We start from the raw sequence: 17,705 nt of genomic DNA, 5'->3' as shown, positions 1-17,705 counted from the left end.
ACTGGATATGCCCTGACCACTTGGAGGAAAAATAACTGGAGATGCAATGACCCCTTGGAGGAGGAATAACTGGAAATTCCCTTACCTTTGGAGGAAAAAAAAAACTGATAATGTCCTCACCCCTTGGAGGAAAAATAACAGGAGATATCCTGACCCCTTGGAGGAAAATAACTGGAGATGACCTGACCCCTTGGAGAAAAATATGTGGAGAGTTGCCCTGATCCCATGGAAGAAAACTTACTGGAGATGCCCTGACCCCTTGAAGGATGAATAACTGGAGATGCCCTGACCCCTTGAAGGAAAAATAACTGGAGATGCCCTGATCCCTTGGAGGAAAAGTGACTGGAGATGACCTGACCTCTTGGAGGAAAATTAACTGGAGATGCCCTGATCCCTTAGAGGAAAAATAACTGGAGATGCCCTGATCCCTTAGAGAAAAATAACTGGAGATGCCCTGACCCTTTGGAGGAAAATAACTGGAGATACCCTGACCCCTTGAAGAAAAATAACTGGAAATGCCCTGACCCCTTGGAAGAAAATAACTGGAGATGGCCTGACACATTCGAGGAAACATAACTGGAGATGGGCTGTCCCGTTGGAAGAAAAATAACTGGAGATGCCCTGACCCCTTGGAGGAAAAATAACTGGAGATGCCCTGATCCCTTGGAGGAGAATTAACTGGAGATGCCCTGTCCCCTTCGAGGAAAAATAACTGGAGATGCCCTGATCACTTGGAGGAAAAATAACTGGAGATGCCCTAACCACTTGGAGGGAAATAACTGGGGATGCCCTGTCCCCTTACGTCAGCCTGTTCAACATAAAATCATTTACTGCAAGTTTGAACTTTTGAAGTTCTACAGCTGGAATAATACTTCTAGAACACTGTGTAGTATTAAGCCTCATGATGGAGAAGGCCTGACTATTAGAATAAATCAGGATAGTCTTAAAACAAAAGCCTGACTACATAAGACAGATGGATGAAAGTATTCAACACATATAATCTGTTGCATTTAAGCACCAAATCATATCCCACATTCTGGGCAAAGACAGGACACTCTTAGGATCAAACTTCAACGCTCAAAGTGATATGATGACACCAGGTTCATTTTTCAGGATTATTATTATTATTATTATTATTATTATTATTATTATTATTATTATTATTATTATCTAAGCTACAACCCTACTTGGAAAAGCAAGATGCAATAAGCCTAAGGGCTTCATCAGAGAAAAATAACCCAGTGAGGAAAGGAAATAAGGAAATAGATAAACCACAAGAGAAGAAATGAACAATTGATGTAAAATATTCTTAGAACAGTAACAACATTAAAATAGATCTTTCATATATAAACTGAAAAACCTGAGCTGTGACTATCAGCTATGATGTTTTGTTCACCATTGGAATTTAATAATGATTTGCAAAATTAGGACAATGCAGAACTTGAAATTGAAAAAAATAAGCATTATAAAATGCGCCGTAAGATAGACGCTAACAATATGTAGTTGGTTATAAAGCTTGCAAGTTTCCTCAACGTGAATTCCTTGGGAATAGATCAACGAAGGAAGATTGAACGTGGAAAACTACTGCAATCGAGCGAAGAATTTTCCAGTTATTTAAAAACTATGGGAAAACTAATTGCCATCAAGGGGAAAATATCTAAAACTTAGAAAACGCGTAACAGATAAAATAACTGATTTGATTATCAAGGTTTAAAACCTATACCATCACATTACCATAAGAAGTAATTAAAGCTTTTGTTATATATTGTGCATTCCTTGGAATTCGTGCTTTGAATAGGAATATTAGTTCATCAAGAGAAGCGAAGAAAATGAAAATTCTCGGAACGTGATTAATAAAAGTAATTTGAATAATTATATGTGTCATTATTCATTCTATCAATATAAACTATTAAATGCTCGTCAAATTTCAGTTATCTAATCTGTGAAATATTTGTTTGGTTGTTTTAATGTTATAAAGTTACATATTTGTCATCTAACATATTTTCCTAATAAATCCAAAAATAAAAAATAAAAAAGTTGAGGAAAAAAAAAGGATAAAGAATGTTTCTTTTATTTTCATGATCCACAACGAACTTTTCACTTGGGAGGGTCGTGGGCCACGGAGGCGTTGTACAAGTCGGGTGACTTTATCTCTCTGAAATTAGGCCCCGCCATATCCCCCCATTCGGAGGCCTGGGCACTATGGTATCATGAGAAGTCGTTACGTCTTTCTATCTAGATAATCAGCATCCTCCACATCCCCTAAAACTTATAAGACCATACGTGTGGCCCCTCCCTCTAGCAGTTTCGTGGCGAGTGCGAAGGAGTCTACAGCGACCTCTCCGATTCTTTTATTCAAGAATGTAAGTTTTGCTTTCGGAAGTCATACGATTATCGACTTCATTCTTCGTACTATTATTTGTGAGTGTGTTGTGTGTGTGTATTTATTCTCGATCTAAATTTGAATGTTGGTGTCTCCTGCACTACCGTTGCATATCTAGCAGACAACGGTATACTTCTAATTGGAGATTAACATCTGGCAGAGTAGACATGGAATATTCGCTTATGCCAAGACGATTTTTAACTTTGAAGGACTTCAAAATTTAGAGATTATACCGTATCAAGATTTTCAGATCCAATGATAAATTCATTTTTGCACTAGGTTTGCTGTACGAAACCTTCAAGCTCCCCCCGCCCCAAGATTTTTGCTTTCTATTACCTCCTACTATATTTCGCAGCTCACAGAAAACATCCTTTTAAGGAATGTTAGTCAATATCATTATTCAAAATGTGTCCACATCTGAATGAAACAAGATAAGAAAGAGCATTAACGTGCAAGGCAAACTTCCACCGAAGGAAATACAGTGTGATTAATTAATTGATTTGTAGTTTTCTGGCAACATACGGTGTTAACATGAAACATAAATCCAGTCTTATAAATTCCCAGTTTAGTGATTTCCTGATGAAAAAAAGAAAAAAAGAAAACAAGGTCCAAGAAAGCTTGCCAGTATTTATATTGTAGAAAAGTATATGGACTCCATTAGATCTTTAAAGACTTCTTCGAACTGAAGAACGATTGCAAGATTCAATTCACTTTCGATTTATTATCTTTATGTAAATTGAAAAGAAAAATTTCAGTGATCGTTATCGTTATCATTATTACTTGCTAAACTACAACCATAGTCAGAAAAAACAGGGTGCTATTTCAAGGGACTCCAACGCGGAAAGAAACCCAGTGATGAAAGGAAATAAATAAGCTACACAAAAATTATGAACAATTGAAATATTTCAAGAACAGCAACAACATTAAAATATATCTTAAGGGTACACTCGGGCACACTATTCTATATTATTTCTCTACCTCTAGTTGTTTCTTCAAAGTTTTTATATTTTATATATGAGATATTTAGTTTAGTGTTTTATATTTTTAGTGTTCATGACTTTTATCTGTCTATTTCCTTTCCTCACTGGGCTATTGTTGGAGCCCTTGAGCTTATAGCATCCTGCTTTTCCAACAAGGATTGTAGCTTAGCAAGTAATAATAATAATAATAATAATAATAATCTATAAAAACATAAAAAACAGAGGAAGAAAAATGAGGTAGAACAGTGCGCGAGTGTATCCTCAAGCAAGAGAACTCTACCCAAAGGCAGTTGACGACCTTGGTACAGAGGCTATGGCACTACCCAAGACTAGAGAACAATGATTTGATTTTGGAGTATCCTTCTAGATCTAGAAGAGCTGCTTACCACAGCTAAAGAGTCTCTTATATCCTTACCAAGAGGAAAATGGCAACTGAACAAAAACAGCGCAGCAGTTAACCCTTTGAGTAAAGAGGAATTGTTTGGTAATCTCATTGCTGTTAGGTGCATGACGACAGAGGAGAATGTGGAAATAGGACAGACTATTCTGTGTATGTGTAGACAAAGGAAAAAAGAGCCATTTCAGTTATTCATTATTGTGAATATTGGTCATGGATCATACAATCCAACGTTTAGCAAATACCGAAGATTACATACTCTAAAATTCTGTAAGATGATAAAAACCATTGAGAGAGAGATTGATAATTATGCCTGAATCCTGCAAATTTCCTTTTTATACTTTTCAATCTCTTTTCAATGACATCATAGGTGGAGACGTGCAATTGTGAATCCTTCTTTCAAGTTTTGACCTCACTAGAGCCCTAACCAAATAGTCTTATCGTTTCTCAATTGTACAAACCGTGTCACACGATCATACATAGTAATGACATTTCCTTTTTTGTATATATTATGCTTGTATCTTTGCTCTCCCCTCGCACTGATAAGGACCTGAAATAACATGTCTGTTTTTCTCACCGTTAACTGTTAACCGGTGCGGTTGTCGGTTGAACATGAAATTGACTGTTATGTTTCTTATGCCCTTTTTGCCTGGAGTTTATGTATATATAAACGGATGTTCTGTAATAAAGTTACTCCCTTTTCATCCTACCTTCTTAGTCACAGCCTCTCTCAGCCCGTCACATTGGTGACCCCGGAAGTCGACTCGTTCCTCCCGCCTTCCACCCCCCCACCCCACCCTCCGTTATTGATAATATGGCGTACTCCCCGGAAGTTGGCGCCGCACCATTGAAACTTTCGTCGTTCGCCAGCGGAGAGGCGTTTGCTTGGTTTCAGCGCGCAGAAGTCCAGTTCGGCAACAAGGGCGTGACTCGCTCAACCACCAAAGCAGATTATGTTCTCGCAGCGATACCCGAGGACACCTTCCCCGAAATATCCGACTGGTTTTGTGAACAAGGAGACACCCCAATAGCGTATGACGCCCTCAAAACATACCTTCTGCAGCAGTACTCGCCGTCGCCAGCCGCCCGTATAGCAAAGCTTTTTTAGCTCTTTCAACAACCATTGCAGGACCAAAGGGCTTCGCTCGCCCTCAAGGAAATGACTACTATCACTCGCCTGCAACCTGCCGCAGACGGCTCTCCTCGTGAGGTGAACCTACTTTGTGCCCTTTGGATACGCCGTTTACCCGAACCTGTACGTGCTGCCATACCCGATGTCGATAGTTTACCAATAATAGACTTGATGACCAAAGCCGACGCCCTTATGGACAGCCACTTCATGACTTTCAAGACCTCCATCAATACCTTCACTGATAGGGACCTGAAATAACATGTCTGTTTTTCTCACCGTTAACCGTTAACCGGTGCGGTTGTCGGTTGAACATGAAATTGCGAGTTATGTTTTTATGCCCTTTTTGCCTGGAGTTTATGTATATATAAACAGATGTTCTGTAATAAAGTTACTCAGTTGCTTTCATCCTGCCTTCTTAGTCACTGCCTCTCTCAGCCCGTCACACAATCGTGTCCTGGTAACCTTACTGTTAAGAAATCGGACACTGTTCACAAACAGGTTACCAGGCCAGGCCACGGTAAGGAAACCCTCAAATATTAACTTCTGTCACCGTCGTTCAAATAGTTCGATATGCATGTTGCATAAGATTTTTCATAATTCTGATCATCCTTTGCATTAAAATCTTCCTGGACAGTTCCATCCTGTTCGTAATACTAAGCATACAGTTAATTCTAATAGGCAGGCCTTCTCCACCACGAGGCTCAATGCTACACAGTATTCAAGAAGTTTTATTCCAGCAGTGACCAAATTGTGGAATGATCTTCCTAATCGGGTAGTTGAATTGGTAAAACTTCGGAGGTTCAAACTTGCAGCAAATGATATAAGTCTTTTATGGCTTATATTTGAAATATCTGTTTTGATGTTGTGACTGTTTTTAAAATATTTTATTTCAATCGTTCATTATTTCTCATATTGTTTATCTATTTCCTTATTTCCTTTCCTCACTGGACTATTTTTCCCCGTTGGAGCTCTTGGGCTTATAGTATCTTGCTTTTCAAACTAGGGTTGTAGCTTTGCTAGTAATACTAATAATAATAATAATAATAATAATAATAATATGGTAGTTCTGTAATTCTCAGACGAGGGGAAACGCAGTTTAATGAGGAACTGTAGTGCAAGCACAAATCGAAACATCATCTTCATCCAATCACCTTTAATACAGCGTTTCGGACAATTTGTCCATCATCAGGTTCTGTAAAGTTAAAAACATGCAATGATACAAGCAATAAAAAACATTGGTAAAAGACATGAGAAAAATAAGATAATTTAAAATTATAAATAATACTTAAAACACTTTTCTGCTGAAAGCAGAGTTATCTAGGTTTAGTTTGGGTTGAAGTTTTTCTATGTAAAATGTTTCCAATAATTTGTGTGTCCGAAGTGTAGTTCGGAATATGTGGGTAGTTAGACAAAATTGTTGTCTACCAGAACCTTTGAACATAGGGGAATTAGTTCAATGACCCTTCTACCGCTAGGTAAGCCTTCTCATTTCTCTATAAGAGATCATTGCCATGGAGTGTGTAACACCAATTTTAATCATCTTGATTTAAGTAATATATGTAAAGCTCGATTTGAGACCGAGCTAAGAGTATTGGAAACATTTTACATAGAAAAACTTCAACCCAAACTAAACCTAGATAACTCTGCTTTCAGCAGAAAAGTGTTTTAAGTATTATTTATTTACAATTTTAAATTATCTTATTTTTCTCATGTCTTTTACCAATGTTTTTTATTGCTTGTATCAATGTATGTTTTCAACTTTACAGAACCTGATGATGGACAAATTGTCCGAAACGTTGTAATAAAGGTGATTGGATGAAGATGATGTTTCGATTTGTGCTTGCACTACAGTTCCTCATTAAACTAATAATAATAATAATAATAATAATAATAATAATAATAATTTGTTGGCCGTGGCAATATCAATACTTTCAACGAGATTAATTGTACTTTTCCTCTACAGGTTTTCTCTTCCCATGAAGGTAGTTGCAATTGCCATCGTGGCATTTGCTGTCTTCCAAACAGGTAAGCTGCTTTTATTCATCTGATCTATTTTCATATTTGGATATCTACTTTTCATATGCTGTGTCATGTTTCGAACAACTTTGCTATCATGCTTGCCTCTTCAAGAAAATAGATGTAAAGTCATAAAGCATAAATGGGAGACTTTCATCCCAATTTGATTTATTATTCATTATTAAATGCTTTCTGACGTCAAACTTGGTGGGATCACTGACGCCGACATAAGCTTCATGCAGCAATGTTGCTGTAGAACAGATGGAGCAATGTTGCTGTAAGCTATATTATTCCAAATGCTATCACTTGAATACTTGAAGTCTAAAAGATTTTGTTGTTGGTGTCAATTAGTGAATGTAGCGTATCATGCAGAAAGAAAATCGCACTAATTATTAAACAACTTAATAACTCTCTCTCTCTCTCTCTCTCTCTCTCTCTCTCTCTCTCTCTCTCTCTCTCTCTCTCTCTCTCTCTCTCTCTCTCTCTCTCTCTCTTTATATATATATATATATATATATATATATATATATATATATATATATATATATACATATATATATATATATAATTATATATATACATATATATATACATACTGTTTATGCATATAGAGCATATATATCTATCTATCTATCTATATATATATAAATATATACTGTATACATATATATACATATATATATACATATTTATATATATATATATATATATATATATATATATATATATATATATATATATATATATATATATATTCAAATAAGCCAAGTGGCTTAGTCACTGTCTATACAAGCTTGCCGACCAGGGTTCGATTCCCGGCCGGAGCCAAGCTCTTGTCTTTGTGTGATTTCGCCTGGGGCTCTGATCCCGAGGTCGTTAAGAGAATCCAGACATTAATGTATCAAAAAAAAAAAAAAAATATATATGGCTTATTTGAATATGAAAAACACGTAAAAATGTGCAAAATTTATCATATATATATATATAATATATAAACACATATATGTATGTATATATATAATATATATACACATATATATGTATGTATATATATAAACAAATATATATTTATTTATATATATATATACCGTATATATATAATATATAAACACGTATATGTATGTATATAAATAATATATATACACATATATATGTATGTATATATAAACATATATATATATATATATATATAATATATATAAACACATATGTATGTATGTATATATATATATATATTATATATATACACATATATATGTATGTATATATATAATATATATTTATTTATATATATGTATATATATAATATATAAACCCATATATGTTATGTATATATATAGTATATATACACATATATGTATGTATATATATACACATATATATGTATGTATATATATAAATATATATATATATATATATATATATATATATATATATATATATATTGTTATGCGTGCGTACATGCGCACGCACTTTACCTCCCAAACCTTATTATGCGTTCGCACCAAGAATTGCCTAGATATGAATGTGAAAGATCTTATGAACGCATTATATAATTCCCTGCTTAATCCATCTGCAATGTACATGTCTTGAATCAAGATTGTTTATACAGGTTCATTTATTCCTCACATCATCTTATTATTTCTTCAGGTTACTGCTTGGAGTGTTACCTTGGGGACGAGGGGACTACCATAACGACACCTTGCTCTGGTTCCTGCAAGAAGACAACCGGGAAGTTTAGTGAGTTCGCAAAAAATGTTTTCCTTAGTGTAAAGCCATTACCCGGTCTCTTTCAATATTTCCATTAGAAATATTCTTGATAATTCGTTGAGGGTTGTTGTGGCCTGATTGGTAATGTCTCTGTCTGGTGTTTGCCGGACGGGGGTTCGAGTCCCGCTCAGACTCGATAGCGCCATTACTCAACCAATTGTTAACCTTAACCAGACAATAACTCTTAAAAAATCACTATAGTTTCATCGAGCATACTGCTCATGACGTGTGCGCAATTTATGCAGCCATGTAATCCTTTCTTCATTGCACTAATTACATATGGCATAAAATAACCTTCTGATTTTAATTAGACGAGCTTTATATTTTCTTCCTATATTCTAATCTTTATTTATGCAACTCATGGTTAATCTTTCTTTCTTAACAGAAGGTAGCGACGAAATCTCGGTTTACAGCTGTAACCTTTTGAATCATGCAGAAGAATGTTCGTCGGGCACATATAAGGAAGTCACAGCTGAAATCTGCTATTGCAACACTGATCTCTGCAACAGTTCCTCTGTCAGTACAGTGGCCCTACCTCTCCTCTTAGGAGCCCTTCTCATGAAATTGGTGAATTAATCCCAATACAAAACATGAAATAACAACAAGAGCAATAATGATAATAATTAGCAACATTGGGGAATAACATCAACAAAACATGAGTGAGAATACTCATGGGATTCTAAACAAATGAATCACCATCTAAAGTTCAACTATATCTTTGAATGATCAGTGGTTCTATCACTTTGAGCACTTTCAAAAACCTCAAAAAGGAAATAAGCATTGTTTATATCTTTCAAAGTACTTTTTCGAGAACACAAAGACCTTGCCAATTTTCTAAGCTTTTGTAAACCAATGTATAAATTTATGAGAATAAATTATCTTTCCCAGTTTTATCTAATCTTTTAATGGCATATTCTTGTGATGCATTCTTAACAATGTCTTCAATTAGTGAACACACATACAGTAAGTATATACATACATATATATAAATATATATATATATATATATATATATATATATATATATATATATGTGTGTGTGTGTGTGTGTGTGAAGACAAACATATATATACATATATATATATATATATATATATATATATATATATATATATATATATATATATATACATATATATATATATATATATATATATATACATATTTATATATATATACATATATATATATATATATATATATATATATATATATATATATATATTTAGTAACACACCCTAATGAGGTATAACTCGCTGGTACGGAAGGCAGTGAGTGCTCTTACCAAGGTAAATCAAGAAATACAATCAGAACTTGGGACCTCCAGTGGCATGATTATAGATAGCTTCCTTTAATCTATTGATATATTATAAACACAGACAAACAATATATGTATATATATATATATATATATATATATATATATATATATATATGCATATATACATGCATATATATGCATATATATACATATATATATAAATATATATATACATATATATGTATATATATATATATATATATATATATATATATATATATATTCATATATATATGCATATATATACATATATACATATATACATATATATATATATATATATATATATATATATCTATATTCATATATATATGCATATATATACATATATATATATATATATATATACATAGATATATATATATATATATATATATATATATATATATATATATATATATAAAATCAAGAGACCATGAAACAAAGAGAAGCTAAATTATTTTAGATCTAAGGGAAAAAAAGAGAAAATTCAATTCCAAAAAAAATGAAATAAACACTCCTGTAATAAGGGAAAAAATCTGATGAGTTTAGTAAAGCAATAAAAAATATGTTCTCTCAGTTACATAATGAAATGGAAGCAAATAAAGAAGAAATGACCAATAATTTAACAAAGTTAGCGGAATCAGCCCAAAAAAAAAGATGGAAAAGTTTATAAATAAGATCAAGGAAAAAGAACAGAAAAACCAAAAAACCTAGTAAAGAAATGAGGGTAAAATCCAAGAGATGAAATAGAATTAGAAGAACTACCAAAACAATAAATACACAAAAATCAAAAGACATTAGTAAACACAAAAGGCCAAAATTGAGGAAACACTAAATAAAGGAAGAAGCATCACATCGATGTAAAAGAAGACTTGGAACCGGGCGCCAGCGGATGTTTGCTTTAAGGGATAAAAATGGAAATATTATCAACAATAGAGATGGAATGATAAGAAATGCAGAGGATTTCTATACAATACTATACAATAGTGGTATAAGAAGTAACTTTGCCAATAGAAATAGTGAAACGCCTGAGCCAGTACCAAAAGTAACAGTGGGAGAGGTAAAGAAAGCATTAAAAGGCATGAAAAGAGGCAAAGCACCAGGAGAAAATGGACAAGCATTTTATTTAATAATAGATGAAGGAGATTTCATAGCTGTAAAAGTAGCTGAACTTTACACAAATGTCTGCTGTGTTACTAGAAGAGACGAAATAAATAAATCAGGATATAATAGGAATGAGTGAAATTGGAACTGGAGAATCTTTTAAAGTTATATTTTTGCTTTAAAGGACATGAAAGGAACGAAAAAAATGGAGTGGATTTTCTTATTGATAAAAATCTTCCCTTAACATTGATAAATTTTGTATTATTGGTGATAGAATTGCAGGATTGTTTATCAAACTAAATAAGAAGTATAAAATGAAGATCATTCAAACATGGGAACCAATAACACCCCATAAAGAGGAATCCATCTGGAGAGATCTTTGAAAAAAAAAAACACTTAGATTTGTTTCAAGTGATTTCAGTACTAAAGTTGGTTAAAAGAAGAGTAGAATCAGCAGTAGGTAAATTTGGAATAGGCATAAGAAATGACAGATATGCTTGAAGAATTTGCTGGATGAAAAATTTTAAAATCATGTACAGTTTTTCTTATAAAAAGGAACATACAAAATGGATATGGAGAAGCCCAAATGGAGAAACTAAAAACGAAATAGATTTCTATTTTTTTTTTGAGTTAAAAACTTAATTTAGTTAAAAATGTAAGTGTTACACAAGTTAAGTCAAGCAACCATAGAATGGTGAGAAGTAAAATCTGTCCAGATCTAACGAAATAAAAAGAAAAACTAATTTTAAGAAAGAATATAAACACTCCTATAATAAGAGAAAAATTTGATGAAGTTAATTTAGCAACACAAAATAGGTACTCCCAGCTACATGACGAAATGGAAGCAAGTAAAGAAGAAATTAATAGAAATTTAACAAAGCGCTTTAACTAACGCTTTCCTGCATTTAGATATTATTTACCTCTTCATGGTACATTGCAAAGTGATTTACAGGTGAAGGACGTTAATGAGTGAGCAATAAGAAAATGAAAGAAAACGCTTATCGACTAACTAGCATAATAGTAATGTACCCTGAAGATATTAAGTTAAAATACACGAAAGCGTTAAGGCAGGTTTACACGGCCGAGCAGCTCGCCGAGCCCGGTTGTCGAACCTACTTGTAGAACGGCTCGAAGAGCTTTCAGTCAGTACATCGAGCCTCAGTGTGCCTCGTGCTAAAACAACGTCAACATGTCTCTCGACCAGGACGATTTGATAGCCATTGCTTTAGCAGTGGCACTAAGAAGGGAAAAAAAAAAGATCAAAGTGGAGGAAGGATTGGCAACTAAAGAGAAATTTTCACACACCAACTTGCTTATTGCTTTAAAATTAAGGCATTAAAATTAGTTCTTTCAATATTTCATGCAGAGCCGCTATTCCTTTGTTTCTGGCTACTTTATTGGAATAGTCTTTTGATTTAACTTTCCATAAAGCTGGATGAGCCCGATATGTATGTATGAAATCAAAGTACGACTTCCTTCTCATTCTTGCTTTCATTAATGGCAGCCATTATTCATTTCTTTGATGATGTTTCCTCTAGCAGGTTTGAATAACAACTGAGGTTCGATGCTCGACACCCGTTCACATGTTCACACCGCTCGTCAAACAATGTAGCTCCGCCCACAAAAGTCAAGATGAGCCTGACATTCATCAAGCCGTTCGACGAGCGCGCTCGACAACCAAATAGCCCGTTTACAAGCTCGAACATCAATTCAAACACAGGGTTGTCGAGCCAGGCTCGACGAGCTGCTCGCCCGTGTAAACCCCGCTTTAGGCACTAAAATATTTCAATATTTCCTACTAACTTTTACTATACACATACATATACTTAAGAGTATACCTATATATAAGTGTGTAAATATAAGTGTCAGGATAATGATTATTACTAGCTAATGTACAACCCTAGTTGTAAAAGCAGGATGCTATAATCCCAAGGGGTTCAAAAGGGGAAATAGCCCAGTGAGGAAAGTAAATGAGAGTGTGCTAAGTTTACACTCTAACAAGAGACCTATAGCCCAAGACAGTGCAAGACAATCATACAGAGGTTATGGCACAATCCAATTTTGGAGACCTATGGTTTGATTTTGGAGTGCCATTCTCCTTGAAGAGCTGAAGACCATAGCTAAAGTCTCTTGTATCCTTAGCAAGAGGAAAGAAGCCATTGAACAATTACAGCGTAGTAGTTAAATTCTTGAGTAAAGAATGAAATTTTAGTTTATCTTATTATTGTCAGGTGTATGAGGAAAGAGAGAATGTGTGAAGATTAGGACACACTATTCGATGTATATATGTGAAGGCTGGAAAAGAAAAAATGAGCCGTATCGAGAGAAGGACTTGATGTAGTATTATCTGGTCAGTCACAGGACCCAATAACTCTAGCGCTAGTATTTCAATGGGTGGCTGGTACCTTGGCCAACCTACTGTGTGTGTGTGTATATATATATATATATATATATATATATATATATATATATATATATATATATATATATATATATATATATATATACTGTATATATATATATATATATATATATATATATATATATATATATATATTAGATGGAGGAGATTTCGTAGTAGTATAACTCGCTGAAATCTAAACCAAATATCTGCAAGAATGCTCTATACCTACAACTTGGAAATACTTTATTATCATACTAATTCAAAAATAACAGGGGGGGGGACACAAAAGACCTGAAAAATTACCGCCCAATTATTTTACTCTACGTGATATATAAAATATTTACAAAGGTCATATTATGCCGAATAGAAAGACAACTAGACCTTGATCAACAAAGAGAACAAGCAAGCTTTAGAAGTGGGTATCCAATATCTGACCATATTCATGCAATTAACTGGCTAATAGAATAATCAACAAAGTATGTCAAACCACTATGTATGGCATTTATAGGCTATGAGAAACCTTTTGATTTTGTCAAATCCTCACCAGTAATGAAAGCCCTTCAAAGACAAAGAATATAGGTAGCAGGTCGACTAGGACACCAGCCACCCGTTGAGATACTACCACTAGAGAGCTATGGAGTCTTTTGACTGACCAGACAGTACTACATTGGATCATTCTCTCTATTTACGGCTCATTTTCCCTCTGCTTACACACACACACACATACTAAATAGCCTGGCCTACTCTTTACATATTCTTCCCTGTTCTCATACACCTGACAACACTAAGATTAACAAGCAATTCTTCTTCACCCAAGGGGTTACTGCACTGTAATTATTCAGTGCGACTTTCCTCTTGGTATGGGTAGAAGAGACTCTTCAGCTATGGTAAGCAGTTCTTCTAGGAGAAGGACATTCCAAAATCAAACCATTATTTTCTGGTCTTGGGTAGTGCCATAACCTCTGAACCATGGTCTTCCACTGTCTTGGGTTAGAGTTCTCTTGCTTTAGGGTACACTATTTATTTTAATGTTGTTACTCTTCCTAAAATATCCTGTTTTTCCTTGTTACCATTTCTCACTACGCTATTTTCCCTGTCGGAACCCTGGGCTTATAGCATTCTCTTTTCCCAACTAAGGTTGTAGTTTAGCAAGTAGTAATAATAATAATAATAATAATAATAATAATAATAGTAGTAGTAGTAGTAGTAGTAGTAAATGATGCTTAAGCTAGAACACTTGGAGATATCTATACAGGATATACAGCATCCTAAAACTACATATAGTGAGAATGTGCCAATTGAGAAAAGAGTTACAGGGACAACCATCTCTCCTAAATTATTCACAGAATGCATATAAGAAGTTTTTAAGAATTTAGAGTGGAGACATGTAGGGATTATTATTAATGGGGAATACCTTAACAACTCAAGATTTGCAGATGACATGGTTTTGTTTAGTGAATCATGGGAGGAATTGCAAAAGATGATGGAAAATTTGAACAGAGAAAGCAGAAATGTAGGACTGAAATGTATTATGATGAAAGCTAAGATAATCTTCAATGAAATTGCATACAATTAAGTTAGGGACGAATCTCTAGACATTGTAGTACTTAAGACAGACAGTAAGTGTACCCACAGAACATGAAACGGAAATTAAAAGAAGGATTAGTATAGGATGGAGAGATTTTGGTAAACAAAGTTATATTATGAAAAATAAAATGCCACTTTCTCTAAAACGAAAAGTATTTGATCAGATGACCACACCAGATTCAACTAATATATCAGAAACTTGAAGCCTTACTAAAGCCTTAGAACATAAGCTAGTTACATCTCAAAGATCTATGGAAAGAATAAAGATAGGAATAACACTAAGAGACAGAAAAGGAGCAACATTGATAAGAGAAAAACTAAAGTAGAGGATATTGTAATATGTAAGAAAAATAAATGGTCATGGGCGGGACATATAATGAGAATAACTGACATTAGATGGATATTAAGAATAACCGAACGGGTCCCTAGAGATCACAAAAGAAGCACGAGAAGGAAGAGTAGACGATGGATTGACGAACAATGAAAGTTTGTTGGTGTGGACTGGCATTGAAAAACTATGCACAGACACAAGTGGTTGGGCATGTTTGCGGCCTTTGTTCTGCAGTGGACTAGTAACGGCTGATGATGATGCTATATACCTAAAACATTGAGCCATTTCTCATAACATGGGGGGGGGGGGGCTCTAGAAAAGAACACATCAGTCACTTCTGATTCTATCATTCAACTGCTTAATTAATCGTGGATAATTTCCTGCGCAGTAAAGTTTCTTATCATTAGTCGTTCATACAACAACTTAGTAAGTACCCCGGCTAGCCAAACTGGTTGAACAACTGAGTCAGTCGCTCCTATCTGAATTCTTATAATTTTTGTATGTTGACTTTTAATTTCCAATCTTTCAATCCACCATTACAACCCTTTATAGACCTTTCCTTACTCCTTACTAATGACACCTTTGAATATTTTCACTAACCAATATCTGTTTTTTTTCTTTTAGCTAATTCTCCTCACCAGCATAGAATGTGTGAAACTAGGCTATGTAGTCATAATACAATTAACCATTTTCTTACCAATGTTATAATAACTTTACAACAACCTAGAATGAGAAAAAATATCATCTAATCCGCGAACAGAAGGCGGCCATTATTTTGCAATCATAAGCCCAACCTAAAAACTCTGCCATTAAAGGAAGATGCAGTGTATACACTGACTGTATGTATGTATGTATGTATGTATGTATGTATATATATATATATGTATATATATATATATATATATATATATATATATATATATATATACATTGTGTGCGTGTGTGTGTATGTGTGTATTTCCGTGTGGTAGAATCTGAGAAAAGTTCGAGAAAAATTGCTAATGGTCTCATAAACTGACACCATTATAAAATTAAGTAAATGAGAATTATCAAATCTTACTTAAGTTCAAATAATTAACGATATAAACATTATACCATGGGGAATGAATACCTTAACAACTCAAGATTTGCAGATGCCATGGTTTTGTTTAGTGAATCATGGGAGAACTTGCAAAAGATGATGGAAAATTTGAATAGAGAAAGCAGAAATGTAGGACTGAAACTGATTATGATTAAAACTAAGAAAATCTTCAATAAAATTGCATACAATTAAGTTAAGGACGAATCTCTAGACATTGTAGTACTTAAGACAGACAGTAAGTGTACCCACAGGACACGAAATCGAAATTAAAAGAAGGATTAGTATAGGATGGAGAGAATTTGGTAAACTAAGTTATATTATGAAAATTAAAATGCCACTTTCTCTAAAACGAAAAGTATTTAATCAGATGACCACACCAGATTTAACTAATACATCAGAAACTTGAAGCCTTACTAAAGCCTTAGAAACATAAGCTAATTACATCTCAAAGATCTATGGAAGGAATAAAGATAGGAATAACACTAAGAGACAGAAAAGGAGCAACATTGATTAGAGGAAAATTAAAGTAGATGATATTGTAACATGTAAGAAAAATAAATGGTGACGGGCGTGACATATAATGAGAATAATTGACATTAGATGGATATTAAGAATAACCCAACGGGTCCCTAGAGATCACAAAAGAAGCACGAGAAGGAAGAGTAGACGATGGTTTGACGAACAATGAAAGTTTGCTGGTGTGGACTGGCATAGAAAAACTATACACAGACACAAGTGGTTGGACATGTTTGAGTCCTTTGTTCTGCAGTGGACTAGTAACGGCTGATGATGATGCTATATACCTAAAACATTGAGCCATTTCTCATAACATGGGGGGGGGGGGCCTCTAGAAAAGAACGCATCAGTCATCTCTGAATCTATCATTCAACTGCTTAATCGTGGATAATTTCCTGCGCAGTAAAGTTTCTTATCATTGGTTGTTTATACACCAACTTAGCAAGTTCACCGGCAAGCCAAACTGCTTGAACAACTGAGTCAGTCACTCCTATCTGAATTCTTATAATTTTCGTATATAGACTTATTTTCCAATCTTTCAATCCACCATTACAACCCTTTATAGACCTTTCCTTACTCCTTACTAATGACGCCTTTGAATATTTTATTTTTACTAACCAATATCTGTTTTTTTTATCTAATTCTCCTCACCAGCATAGCAAACTAAGCTATGTAGTCATAATAAAATTAACCCTTTGCTT

At 34.0% G+C, this 17,705-nt stretch overlaps 1 protein-coding gene across 1 annotated transcript; it reads left to right on the top strand.

The window, feature by feature from the left end:
• Positions 1-2,263: 2,263 nt before the first annotated feature.
• On the top strand, positions 2,264-9,571 carry LOC137615368 (uncharacterized). Its single transcript, XM_068345184.1, has 4 exons — positions 2,264-2,363; positions 6,856-6,917; positions 8,559-8,648; positions 9,064-9,571. Coding segments are annotated over exons 1-4 (345 nt in total). The 5' UTR covers positions 2,264-2,361; the 3' UTR covers positions 9,255-9,571.
• Positions 9,572-17,705: the final 8,134 nt, after the last annotated feature.

The sequence above is a fragment of the Palaemon carinicauda genome, chromosome 21 (assembly GCF_036898095.1).
Source record: "Palaemon carinicauda isolate YSFRI2023 chromosome 21, ASM3689809v2, whole genome shotgun sequence".
NCBI classification, from domain to species: Eukaryota; Metazoa; Arthropoda; class Malacostraca; order Decapoda; family Palaemonidae; genus Palaemon; species Palaemon carinicauda.
Note: the sequence above shows the minus strand (reverse complement) of the source record. Positions and strands in the feature narration are given on the sequence as shown.

Bases quoted from the DNA above. Each gene is read 5' to 3' on its own strand.
- LOC137615368 (XM_068345184.1), top strand. The intron at 6,918-8,558 runs GTAAGCTGCTTT...TTATTTCTTCAG, and splicing joins ATTTGCTGTCTTCCAAACAG to GTTACTGCTTGGAGTGTTAC. The intron at 8,649-9,063 runs GTGAGTTCGCAA...CTTTCTTAACAG, and splicing joins GAAGACAACCGGGAAGTTTA to AAGGTAGCGACGAAATCTCG.